Source organism: Alexandromys fortis, unplaced genomic scaffold, assembly GCF_014885135.2.
Source record: "Alexandromys fortis isolate MF-2015 unplaced genomic scaffold, M_Fortis_MF-2015_v1.1 scaffold_6, whole genome shotgun sequence".
NCBI classification, from domain to species: Eukaryota; Metazoa; Chordata; class Mammalia; order Rodentia; family Cricetidae; genus Alexandromys; species Alexandromys fortis.
In genome coordinates this window covers 12,015,157-12,027,843 of record NW_026067902.1, presented here as the reverse complement: position 1 = coordinate 12,027,843, position 12,687 = coordinate 12,015,157, and the positions used below count along the sequence as shown (strand labels likewise).

The 12,687-nt window shown below is 42.2% G+C and overlaps 1 protein-coding gene across 1 annotated transcript in view; it reads left to right on the top strand.

Moving 5' to 3' along the window:
• Positions 1–12,073, top strand: part of Stard7 (StAR related lipid transfer domain containing 7) — a 23,033-nt gene extending 10,960 nt beyond the window's left edge. Inside the window, exons 2-8 of the mRNA XM_050131711.1 lie at positions 342–550; positions 863–912; positions 5,280–5,390; positions 5,469–5,551; positions 6,028–6,127; positions 8,686–8,770; positions 10,252–12,073. Coding sequence (XP_049987668.1) covers positions 342–550; positions 863–912; positions 5,280–5,390; positions 5,469–5,551; positions 6,028–6,127; positions 8,686–8,770; positions 10,252–10,436 — 823 coding nt within the window. The 3' untranslated portion in view covers positions 10,437–12,073. The remainder of the gene's footprint in view (positions 1–341; positions 551–862; positions 913–5,279; positions 5,391–5,468; positions 5,552–6,027; positions 6,128–8,685; positions 8,771–10,251) is intronic.
• Positions 12,074–12,687: the final 614 nt, after the last annotated feature.

Below are 12,687 nucleotides of genomic sequence, written 5' to 3'. Positions count from 1 at the left end.
AAAAAAAAAAAAAAAAAAAAAACTAAAAACAAACAAAAACCCGGATAAATGTTAAAATTTTCATTGTAAGTTATTTAAGGCTCTGTGCCGGGTCTTGTGCACTTTTTGTATGCTTTCACGACTAGCTTGAAGTAGGTACTAATATTTTCTACATTTCATAGATTTAGAAATGGGGACTGGTTAAGTAACTCTGATTACAAGTTTAGACTTGTATTCAAGCTTAATTCAGATTTTATTTATGTTCATTGAGATAATATGCTGTTTCCCACCACACCTCATTTTGCAGGTCTTTGGACACTTCATTCATTTCATGGACATGGTGCCTGTTTCTGTCTTTCCAGGTCCATAAATGAGATGAAACGGTTGGAAGAAATGTCAAATGTATTCCAGAGTTCTGGAGTTGAAAATCACCCTCCTGAACCAAAGACCCCAGCAGAAGGGAATGAAAAGTCGAAGGACAAAGAAGAACCATGGGAAATGGTGATGGACAAGAAACACTTCAAGCTGTGGCGGCGCCCAATTCCCGGCACCCACCTTTACCAGTACCGAGGTGAGCCATGTCTGCTGCCTTTGACGTATGTCCATGGTGCCCAGGCATGCATCACTTTGTTCCTTGTACTTCCAAAACTGTTCTAACCTGGCTCTGTTGAAAATTTGCCAAACTCTTGTTTATTTTCCTCTCCCAGATAACAAGCTTTTCATATTCTTCCTTGATAGATGTCATCTGTGCCTTGCTTTGCTGCTCCTGGAATGATTTTTAGGTTTTGATGTTGCCTTTGAGACCTGTCAGTCCTGTGGACTTAAAATGCAGTTTAGGGGACAGGGCATGACAAGCTTTCCCTCCTTCCTCTTGTTGTTCTAGTTTTTGGAACATACACAGATGTGACACCTCGGCAGTTCTTCAATGTTCAGGTGAGTTTATTCTTTCCTGATTTGGAGCTTCCTGGCTCCCTGAATACCTATAATGTCAGCACTTGGAGAGGTGAGGCAGGGGATTTGATGAAGTTAGAGGCAAGCCTGTGTTGTGTAACACATAAAAGGCTAGTCAGACCCTGTTCCAAGAGATAAAACAAACAAATTGAAAACAATAAAAGAGTTGGGTGTAGTGGTACATTCCTTTAATCCTAGCACTTGGGAAGCAGAGGCAAGAGGAGGATGGATCTCTGTGAGTTCAAGGCCAGCCTGGGCTACAGGACAGGACAGCCAAATAGAGCTACATGATTAGAGACCCTGTCTCAAAAATAATAAAAGTAGGGGCTGGAGAGATGGCTCAGTGGTTAAGAGCACTGGCTGCTCTTCCAGAGGTCCTGAGTTCAATTCCCAGCAACCACATGGTGGCTAACAACCATCTGCAATGAGATCTGGCGCCCTCTTCTGGCATGCGGGCATACATGGAGGCAAAATGTTGTATACATAATAAATAAATGAAATCTTAAAAAAAAAAAAAAGTAAAACAGAAGTGAGAGAGGAAGATGGAATCACCAAATGCTAGCAACATAGAACTTTCTTTCATGAGAGTTCCATTTTAAAAATTTAATTTTAAAATTAATTACACCTGAATGTGATGGCATGTACTTTTAATCCCAGCACTCAGGAGGCAGATTTCTAGGCTAGCCTGGTCTACGTAGAGAGCCCAAGGACATCAAGGACTATATAGAGAGACCCTGTCTCAAAATATACATATAAATAAAATAAGTATACAAAGTATTAGGCTTCTTTTTTTGTTTTTGTTTTTGTTTTTCGAGACAAGGTTTCTCTGTGGCTTTGGAGCCTGTCCTGGAATTAGCTCTTGTAGACCAGGCTGGCCTCGAATTCACAGAGATCCACCTGCCTCTGCCTCCCAAGTGCTGGGATTAAAGGTGTGCACCACCACCTCCCGGCTGTGTTAGACTTCCTTATGGCATTTTCAAACATAATTTGTTTTGCTGGTTGTCTTCTTCTTCCATATCCCTCTTTTTTATATTTCTACCCCAATAACTCCTTTCAACTTGGATGTCACACGTGTTCTGTTATCTAACCTCTTTCATCAGTACCTTTTCCTTTTTTCTAGACTCCTTTCTGGTTTCATGACTAATACATACACTCACACCCACAAATCTACATATGTGAACGTTAAAGCTAGGCTCTGCATGAGAGAGAGAGAGAGAGAGAGAGAGAGAGGGGAGGGAGGCATTTGTCTTTCTGAGTCTGTTACCTTGCTTAATATAACTTCCAGATTTTCATCTTCCTGAAAGTTTTGTAATTTCATTTTTCTATGGCTAAATAAAATTCCATTGTACATGAGTACCACATGTTCACTATCTGTTAATTTGATTTAATTTCCTTGCTTTTGTGAATAATGCAGCAGTATACATTTATAGCAAGGTATATGCCCAGGAGTGGTGTGGCTGGGTTGTATGGTAGTTCTATTTTTAATTTTTTTGAGAAACTTTTGTACTGATTTTTCATGATGGTTGCACCAGTGTATATTTCCACTAACAATGTAGGATTCCTCTTCCCCACATCCCTGCCATCATTTTGTTGTGATTTTTGCTAAGCTTTTAGTAACTAATTTGTTGATTATAATAATACCTACTAATGCCAAGCCTGTTGGAATAGGTCTATAATCTTTGCTATTTGGGAGACTGAAGCCTTCCTGGGACATAATGAGTTCAAGACCAGCCTGGTCAACTTAATGAGACTATCTTAAAAAACAAGAACAATACTTGGAAAATAGAGCATTGTGCAGTATGTGCTCTGGGTTAAATCCCCAGAACTACAGCAATACACTCACTAAGGCTATGCCCACCTAGGCACTGTTTTCATCAGTGTTATGCTTTGTTTTGATGCAGACTGTGCGTCTGTGTTTGAAATGCCAAAAGATGAGAAATGCTTCCTGAATTTCTGTGCATCAGAGATCTGTTCATACTTTAAGACTTTTTTCTGTTTAAAGTGATATAGAATTATATCTTTACATATGATATGTTATGTTCTCTTTATATATTTCCTTTTCTTTCTAACTTTTATAAGTGTTATTGTGGAGGTGAGGGTACAAATACAGCTTGGGAAGGCCAGACAACAGATCTGTAGAGTCCTTGCTCCTTTTTCTCCTTCCACATTTATGTGAGTTCTGTGTATTGAATTCAGGTTGTTAGGCTTACATGGTCAGTGTTCTAGTTTCATTCTGTTGCTGTGGTAAAACTCCCTGACCAAAAGCAGCTTAGGGGAAGAATCTTATAGGTTATTGTCAATAACTGAGAAAAGTTGGGACAGGAACTTGAAACAGGAACCATGGAAGAATATAATTTATTAGCTCTCTTCCAGGCTCATGTTTAGCCAGCTTTATTACATAGTCCAGGACCTCCTTCCCAGGGAATGATACTGTCCATAGTAGGCTGTGCCCCCTAGTCAATTAACAGTCAAGACAGTCCCCCATAGACACCCATAGGCCAGTCTTATCTGACTTCCCCTTCTCAGGTGACTCCAGGCTGTGTCAAGTTGACAGTTAAAGCTAATGATAACAGGTGGCAAACATTGTTATTGATAGTTCCATTTCACAGACATTTCAATTGCATAGCTTTTGTTTATGTGTGTGCATACACATACATGATAATGGGAACTGAGCATGGGCTGTCAAAACTTGCTAGACAGTAAAGTAATCTAACCACTGTGCTGCATCTTCAGTCTTTTGGGCTTTTTTGTTTTGTTTTGTTTTGTTTTTTGTTTTGGGAACAGGTAGTCCAGTGTTGCGTTGAACTTTTGATTTTCCTGTTTCTACTTCATGAACTGCTTATAATATAGGCATATGTTGCTGATATCTGGCTGCAGTGTAAGACTCCCTGCAAGGGGGCTAGAGAAGTGGCTCAGTGATTGAGAGCACTGTCTTCTCTGGACAACTCAAGTTTCCAGCAACCACATGGTGGCTCACTCTAGTCTGCAACTCCAGTCCTAGGGGATCTAAAACGCCATCTTCTGTCCTACATGGTCACCAGGCAAACCATGCTGTAGTGCACAGACAGACACGTAGGCAAAACACCATACACACATAAAGTTAAAAAAAAAAATTCTCTCACAGGACTTTGGGGGATGAGTCAGTGGGTACAATGCTTGCTGATCAAGCATGAGTTCAGATTCCTGTATCACTCATGTAAAACCTGAGTGGGAGCATGTGTTTGTAAGTAACCCCAGCACTAGACAGATAGGGGCAGTTGATCTCCAGAAGTTGCTAATCAGCCCGTCTAGTCAAACCACTGAGCCTCAGGTTCAGTGAGAGAACCTGTTTTTTGTTTTTTTTTTCCATGATATTTATTGAGCTCTACATCTTTCTCTGCTCCCCTCCCTGCTTCTCTCCTCCCCCCTTAAATCCTCCCCCAAGGTCCCCATGCTCCCAGTGTACTCCGGAGATCTTGTCTTTTTCTACTTTATACTTCCCATGTAGATTATATCTATGTAAGTCTTTCTTAGTGTCCATATTTTGTCTAAATTCTCTGGGATTGTGGTTTGTAGGCTGGCTTTCTTTTTTTTTTTTTTTTTTTTTTTTTGTTTTTCGAGACAGGGTTTCTCTGTGGCTTTGGAGCCTGTCCTGGAACTAGCTCTGTAGACCAGGCTGGTCTCGAACTCACAGAGATCCGCCTGCCTCAGCCTCCCGAGTGCTGGGATTAAAGGCGTGCGCCACCATCGCCCGGCTTTGTAGGCTGGCTTTCTTTGCTTTATGTTTAAAAACCACCTATGAGTGAATACATGTGATAATTGTCTTTCTGTGTCTGGGTTACCTCACTCAAAATAATGTTTTCTAGTTCCATCCCTTTGAGAGAACCTGTCTTAATAAAATAAATCTCAGCACTTGGGAGGCAGAAGCATTAATAAAATAAATCTCAGCACTTGGGAGGCAGAAGCAGGTGATCTCTGAGTTTGAGGCTGGTCTGGTCTACAGATTGAGTTCCAAGACAGTCAGGGTTACACAGAGAAACCCTGTCTCGCAAATCAAAACAAATAAATAAAAATAAACTGGAGAGTGAGAAAAGAAAGCCAGCATTGACCCGGCCTACATGCATAAGTGCACACGAACATATATGTGTATATGTACACACACACATACACACACACACACACACACACACACACACACACGCTCCCCTTCAGTGTATGTAAGAATCTTAAGAGAATCAACTAATAAACAGCCATGCCTCCAAACGTTGGCACTGTTGAGTTAAATCACTATTTCTCCATAATGTCCTTAAGTCAGAGATCCCGCCTCCAGAGAAACTTGTGCATCCCTGTTTGGATCTTCCCTTTTGCAGCTGGACACAGAGTACAGGAAAAAGTGGGATGCACTTGTGATCAAGCTGGAGGTGATTGAAAGAGATGTCGTCAGTGGTTCTGAGGTTCTTCATTGGGTAACACATTTTCCTGTGAGTACTGTTACCTGGTTTTATTTCTTTCAAGTCTGTGATGCAGAACACTAATCCTATCCCACCTCCTTTCTTTAGTACCCAATGTACTCGAGGGATTATGTTTATGTTCGTCGGTATAGCGTGGATCAGGAAAACAATGTGATGGTCTTGGTGTCGCGGTATGTATAACTACTGGAACCCTCGTTAAGTTCCATTAGCTGCCTTCACCCATCTGCACCTTTAAGCTTGACTTCATGAGTGCCCTGCAGATTTACTAGCAGCCGGTTCCTGTCTGTCCCTGCTCTCTGCTCGGGGAATAGGTTGATCTACCAGGGAAACTGAACAAGTATTGCAAGCTTTTGCAGGAGGGTGGGAGTAGGCATTGAGGGTAGAAACTGGAGCCTTACTCATGCTAGGCAAGCATGGTACTGATGAAGGTTTGTGAATTTCTTAATGCTGGTTATTTTAAAAGGTAAAACTAGAAATACAGCCTGTGAGCTATATATTATAATTTCACAACCTGGATTGTGTTCAGTCATCTCACTGACTGTGTGGTTTTGTTGAGTCAGTAATTTAGAGTCTTGGCCATTCCCTCTTAGCCTTGGCTTACCACTGGTTAGTGCAAAGACAGTAATCCCCCTCTTCCTCCTTACAGTGCTGTGGACCACCCCAGTGTGCCAGAGTCTCCAGAGTTTGTCAGGGTCAGATCCTATGAATCCCAAATGGTTATCCGTCCTCACAAGTCATTTGATGAGGTGAGTTTTACTGCATATTAGGGATGGGTGTTGTAGCTTTGATTTTCCCCCCCTCCCCACAAGGAATATCTTTTTCTGAACTGGGGAGAGGTGAGCTGTCAGAGTGCAGTGTACTGGAAAGAGGTATGAGGGATCAGCTTGCAACTTGTTAGGTACATTATGGGCCATGGTCTCACTGTCCCATTGTTTCAATGGTGGCTAGAAAATAATTCAAAAAATAAAGGTTTAAATTAATAAATCTTTAAATAATTAAATTATGGCTGGGTGTGATGGTGCACGCCTTTAATCCCAGCACTTGGAAAGCAGAGGTCAGCAGATCTCTGTGAGTTTGAGGCCAGCCTGGTCGCATGTGAGTTTCATGACAGCCATGGCTACATAGAAACCCTGTCTTGATAAACCAAAAATAAATAAGTAAACAAATAGATAAATCCTGAATTTTATGGAATTCTAAATGCCACAAGCAAATAACTTTATTATTGTATTTGATTTTGAGACAGTCTCATTATGTAGCCCAGACCAGGCTGGCTTGGAACTTGGACTCCAGGCTGACCTCTAATTTGCAGTTTTCCTGCCTCTGCCTCCCAAGAGTCATGATTATGAGTGTGCACGACTACACCTAGCTCCTTTGTCAATTACTGTTTTCTGAGCTGTTGGAGTTTTGTTGAGAAAGGTCTTGGTTATGCTAGTATCTTGAATTGTTTTTCTCTAGTATTTTCAAAATTTCAGGTCTTGTTTTTTTGTTTGTTTGTTTGGTTGGTTGGTTTTTTGTTTTTTTTTTTTTTTTTTTTCCGAGACATGGTTTCTCTGTAGCTTTGGTGCCTGTCCTGGAACTAGCTCTTATAGACCAGGCTGGCCTGGAACTCCCAGAGATCCGCCTGCCTCTGCCTCCCAAGTGCTGGGATTAAAGGCGTGCGCCACCACCGCCCAACCAAGTCTTGTATTTTTAATTTCTATCTGTCTACCCTTCTGTCTGTCAATTTTTAGGCAGTGTCTAACCCTGGCTGTCCTGGAATTTTCTATATAGACTAGACTGGCCTCAAACCCAAAGAGATGGATCTGCCTCTGCCTCCCAAGTGTTGGGATTAAAGAAAGCATGCCCAGCTTGAATAAAATTTTATGTAGGGTGAGATCTGAGGTATTGGTTTCATTCTTGAACATGTGGGTATCCAGTTTTCCGAGCACTGTTTGTCAAAGAGCATACCTTTTTTCCATTGTGTCTTCTTGGCATTTTTGTTGAAACTCAGAGGGCTGAAGAAGTGCATGGTCTTATGTGTAAGTCCTTTTTTGTTCTCTTCTTGTGCTAGTACCATGTTTTGTTAATATGGCTTTGTAGTACGCTTTGAAATTAGAAACCATGATAACTCTGCCATCATTGCTCTTTGCTTATGCCCAGGATTGCTTTGGCTATTTGGGATTTGGTTTTCTGTTTGTGTTTTTTGTTTCTGTCTTCTGTACAAACTTTAGGGTTTTTCTTTTTCACTTCTATAAATAAATAATGTTTTTGGGTGATTATATTGAATATGTACATCTTTTGGTAATTTAGCCATTCTTCTTTCTACTCCCTAAGGCATATATATATACACGTAGTGTGTGTGTGCGTGTGTGTGCATGCTTGGGAGGCCAGAGAAAGACATCACATATCACTTTCCTATTCCCTTGAAACAGGTGTTTCACTGAACCCAGAGCTTTTTGGTAGGATGTCTGTCAAGCAAGTCCCAGCAATCCTCTTGTCTCTGCCAATCTTCCCATCTCACCAATTAGCACTTGGTTACAGGCACATGAAGTTTTTTACATGGGTGCTGGAGATGTGAACTGAGTCCTATGATTGTGCAGTTTAGCCATCTGCTCAGATCCATGTAGCCACAGCCATTTTCACCAATGTTCTGCATTGGAAGATGGTACTGCATTATAGGCTGCAAAAACCTAAGGCAGCTCCCGCTGCATAGTGTTCTGTAAGCAGTTATTAGCACTGAGAGAGAAGGGGAAGGTGAGATCTTTAAGTTGTAAACCTTGGGCATCTGTACTGGGCTCCTCAAGGCTACTCCCACGGTTGAAGACTTGCTAGAAAGGCCTTCAGGACTCGGCAAATAGTGTACTCCTAGCTGTTTAGGGCAGTAATGCAGTAGGGATACACAGCTGGATTATAAAGGAAGAAGACACAGAATAGTCTTGAGGCTTCTTTCTCTAGCACCAAGATGCAACAATGTGTATTTTTGGCCAGCAACCTGTTAGAGACTTGGTGCCGGAGTTTTCACTAGAAGCTGGTCTCAGCACCGTCTATTTAACGTGTAAGTTTGGACCTCCGTGGAGAAAATCCATCTTTCAGAGGCCACTTGATATTCGTCATGATTTGGGCACAGAAAACTTCATTTACCAAGAACAAGATGGTCAAGGGCCTTTCTCTGAATAAGCAGCCGCCGGCCTTCACTCTCAGTTTTTTTGTGCACAGGGTATTGCACTCTTCACTGCAGTGTTGGGTCATGGTTATTTCTGGTACTGGATGTAGAGTTGCTGTGAGAGATCCAGGTGCCTCCAACTTTGCTGTATTTCTTTTCCAGAATGGCTTTGATTACTTACTGACTTACAGTGACAATCCACAGACAGTGTTTCCTCGCTACTGTGTCAGCTGGATGGTTTCCAGTGGTAAGGAGGGGTATGCATGGGGGTCTGAACCTGAGCTGAACAATTTGTTTTTTTGTCTTAATGGCAACAGGAGGGTTGGTACTTAACCATTTTGTAGACATGTTGGGGATATTTGAACAATCTTCCCATTTCATTATAGCCTCTAAGTGGGATTTGAAGGGTAAGAAGCACAGAGGTTCCAGAGGAGAGTTTTTAAGACATCACTTTGGTGCCTTACATATAGATGTGTGTACTGATGTATTTAGATTTTTTGCTCAGTAGTGTTGAATGGCTAGGTTGGTGGTATACACACTTGTAATCTCAGTAGTGGATACAGGGGCTGAGGCAGGAGGATCAGGGTCAGCCTAGGTAACATCTGATAAAACCAAAATGTTGAAGACTGTGAGATCTGGCCAAGAAGACTTAGTTGTGGGACAGTTGCCTAGGGGAATGACCACTACCTAAGAAGGGCTGCATGCCATAGCCATAATCACACCCCTCACTTCTGATACCTTGTCTTAAGCATTCTCACGTGAGTTTCATTGTTTTGGTTTGATTTTTCTTTTGTATTGTTTTTTATAAGATCTTGGATAGCCCAGGCTGGCTTTAAATTCCTTTTTGTTTTGTTTTTGTTTTTTGAGACAGGGTTTCTCTGTGTAGCCCTGACTATCCTGGAACTCACTCTTGTAGACCAGGCTGGCCTCAAACTCACAGAGATCCTCCCAAGTGCTGGGATTAAAAGCATGCACCACCACCACCACCTGGCTTGGTTTTAATCTCTGGCTCCTCCTACTTCACCGTCCCAGTTATTCCAGAGGGGGATGGGAAATTAGATATATATGTGTTCATTTATCTAAATTAAATGACAGGGTTTTTGTTGTTGTTGTTTTGTTTTTTTACTATATCACTAAGTAATATTTTAATCACCTAGAAGAGGCATTTGGGAATTCATTGGCCTGATGAAAAGATCAGTTGTGGGTAACTTTCACAGTTTGTGCACAGGGAGCCTTTCTGGGAGGCAGATATCACTCATGGGTTTTCATTCAAACCGTTGTTTGCCTACCATTAGAGAGAATAAGTTCGGATTTTGAACATGTTATTAGCTTGTGTGTTCGCTGTCCTAATTTGCTTTCTGTTGCGCTAATGAACACCATGACTTGAGAGGGAAAAGATTTATTTCATCTTCTAGCTTATGTCCGTTGAAAGGAAGTTAGGGCAGGCAACTGAAGTTGAGCATTGCTTATTGGTTTGCTTAGCTGTTTTATACAACCTAGGATCACCTGACTAGGTAGGTATGGTACTACCCACTGAGCTGGGCCCTCCCACTTCAATCATTAATCAAGAAAATGCCCCCACATGCTTTCCAAGAGACCAGTCTTACAGAGGCATTTTCTCCTCTTAACTGAGGCTCCCTCTTCCCAGAGGACTCTCTAGCTTGTGTCAGGTTGACAAAAAAACTAATCATCACAGCAGCTTGACCGGTTTCTTCTGTGTCCTGATAGGCATGCCAGATTTCCTAGAGAAGCTGCATATGGCCACTCTGAAAGCCAAGAACATGGAGATCAAAGTGAAGGACTACATCTCGACTAAGCCTCTGGAAATGAGCAGTGAGGCCAAGCCTACTGCTCCATCCTCTGAACGGAAGAGTGAGGGTAGCCGTGGCCCTGCTCGGATTGAGTATGCTTAAGGCCTTTGGGATGAGGAGAGACAGGCATTCCTGGCCCTGCCTTGCTCCCTCAACTCTGCTGCAGGACAGGGACAAGTCACGCGTGTTCGAAGACATCTGCTGTAAATGTCAGTGTGAGAGAATTAGAACTGGAGTTAGATTTCATTTGGAACCCTGTTGCTTTTTACCAGAGGACCATGGCATCATGGAGTCGTCGTGTTTCAGGCCAGCTGTTGTGAAATCCAGTATATTATGCTGAGCTAATCTGGAACAAACCTCTCACTTTAGGCCAGAAGGGGATGACTCCTATCTGCCTCCTCCAAGAAGCTTCATCGCTGACATTCCAAATGCCACCATTGGTTGTGCAGCGCTCTGGATATCCTACAGTTCTGTAGGTCACTTGGAAACTGGTTGGCCCTGAGTTTTCACTAAGGGGTCACTAGGAGTGCTCTTGGTAACAGTCCTATGGTGATGTGAGCACTGGCTGAGCTAAGTGCCTTGTCCTCACCTTGCTTTATCATTAAAGACACAAAGTTTGTACCAAGGGATCCTTGCCCCTACAAAATACCATGACACTGATTCATCTGACTCGAAGTGGTTTTCATCGTAACCGGCCTTTCTGTGTTCATGGGCTGTGCTCGCTGGGTTGTGGCCTCTGCCCTAGCCTTAGCCCACTTGCCAGGAGCACCAGAGACAAACCCCTTTAGACATAATTTTCTATTGATGCCATCAGTGTTTTGATAGGGTCAGTGGAAGTGCGCACAAAACATCTCACATAAAAGTAACTAGATTTCTTTTTTAACCTTTGTAGCAAAATTTGAGTTGCAGATTTGAGCACAGCTCCTTCATAGTCTTATTTGTTTGGGCGTTATTTTCCCACTGCAGATTGACTGGGCCTTCCTGGAGTGCTAAAGGTAGTGGATTGTGGTTATACCATTTTCTCAGAACTTTCAAAACTGTAAGGTGCCATGTGGGCCAGCAGATGAAGTCTTGCCCCATACCAATATGGTAGGGATGTAGCTTATGTGACCCTCTTGATCCTCTAAAACATTTCTCTCCAGAACTGACATAGAAATAAGACACACAGTTTGGATAAGATCACAACCAGATGATATGAGCCTGGCCTTGCTGGTTTCTTTATGGTAAATAGGGATCAAGTTTTAAATCTTCCTCCCTCCCTTTTTTCCCTGGAGTTTATATAGCTGAATTTCTCTTTTTTTTCTTGCTTGCTACCCTGTTGTGGTATTGAAAAAGGAAACTCAACCCAAGATGAACTTAACCCTTTTTTTAAAAAATTTCTTGTTGCCTACTCACTTCTGTGCCAAGAAAACAACTAACTCCCCCGATGTTTCATGTCTTCTTGATTGTTGGCAGAGCAGAGAAATGCATTGAGCAGTCCCAGTGTCGTTCAGTGAGTGTTTCTCCCTTCTCCCCAAGACCTGACAGAAGCCTTTTTTCTGAATTTGGCACCTGTAGGTGAATGTGTGAGTGTTTGCGTGTGTATGCCGGGTGCGGGTATTAAGCAGTATGGTTGCCCTTGTTCTGATTTAACAGTGATTTGACTCTGTACAGTTACCTGTGTCATCATAATGAGTTTGCTCCTAATTGTGACATTTTTATCAAATGTGTGAATAAATAAAGATTGCTACAGAAGAGTATTTACTTTTGACCATGTAGTGGGGAAATTGTGAATGTTGGGCTCTTTGTCATCCTAATCACAAAGTTGTTATAGGATATTGGTGGGCCTTTTTCTTTCTTGGCAGGCAATGAGTGATACAAAGCCTAGCCTCCTTGCAAAGACTGTGGCCCCTAAGTGACCAGCTTGGGAACTGAAAATATCTGTCTCTACTCTGGTATTTTGATCTACTGACTCATAGATCAGGTAAGAACAAGGTCTCACTAAGAGAATCAGTGAGTTGGGTGGTGCTTGCACACGCCTTTAATGCCAATGCTCAGAGTACAGAGGCAGGCGGATCTGTAGCCCACTTGGTCCCACAGCCAGTCAGTCCCAAAGAAACACACAGAATTATATTAATTATAAACCGTTTGGCCTATTAGCTCAGGCTTATTAACTAGCTCCTACAACTTAAATTAACACATAATTCTTGTCTATGTTTAGCAATTTGGCTTGGTACCTTGTCTCAGTGAGGCATTCTTATCTTGCTTCCTCTATGTCTGGCTGGTGACTGCGTCTCTGCCTTTCCTCTTCCCAGAATTCTCTTAGTCTGGTCACCCTGTTTATACTTCCTGCCTGGCTACTGGTCAGTTAGCG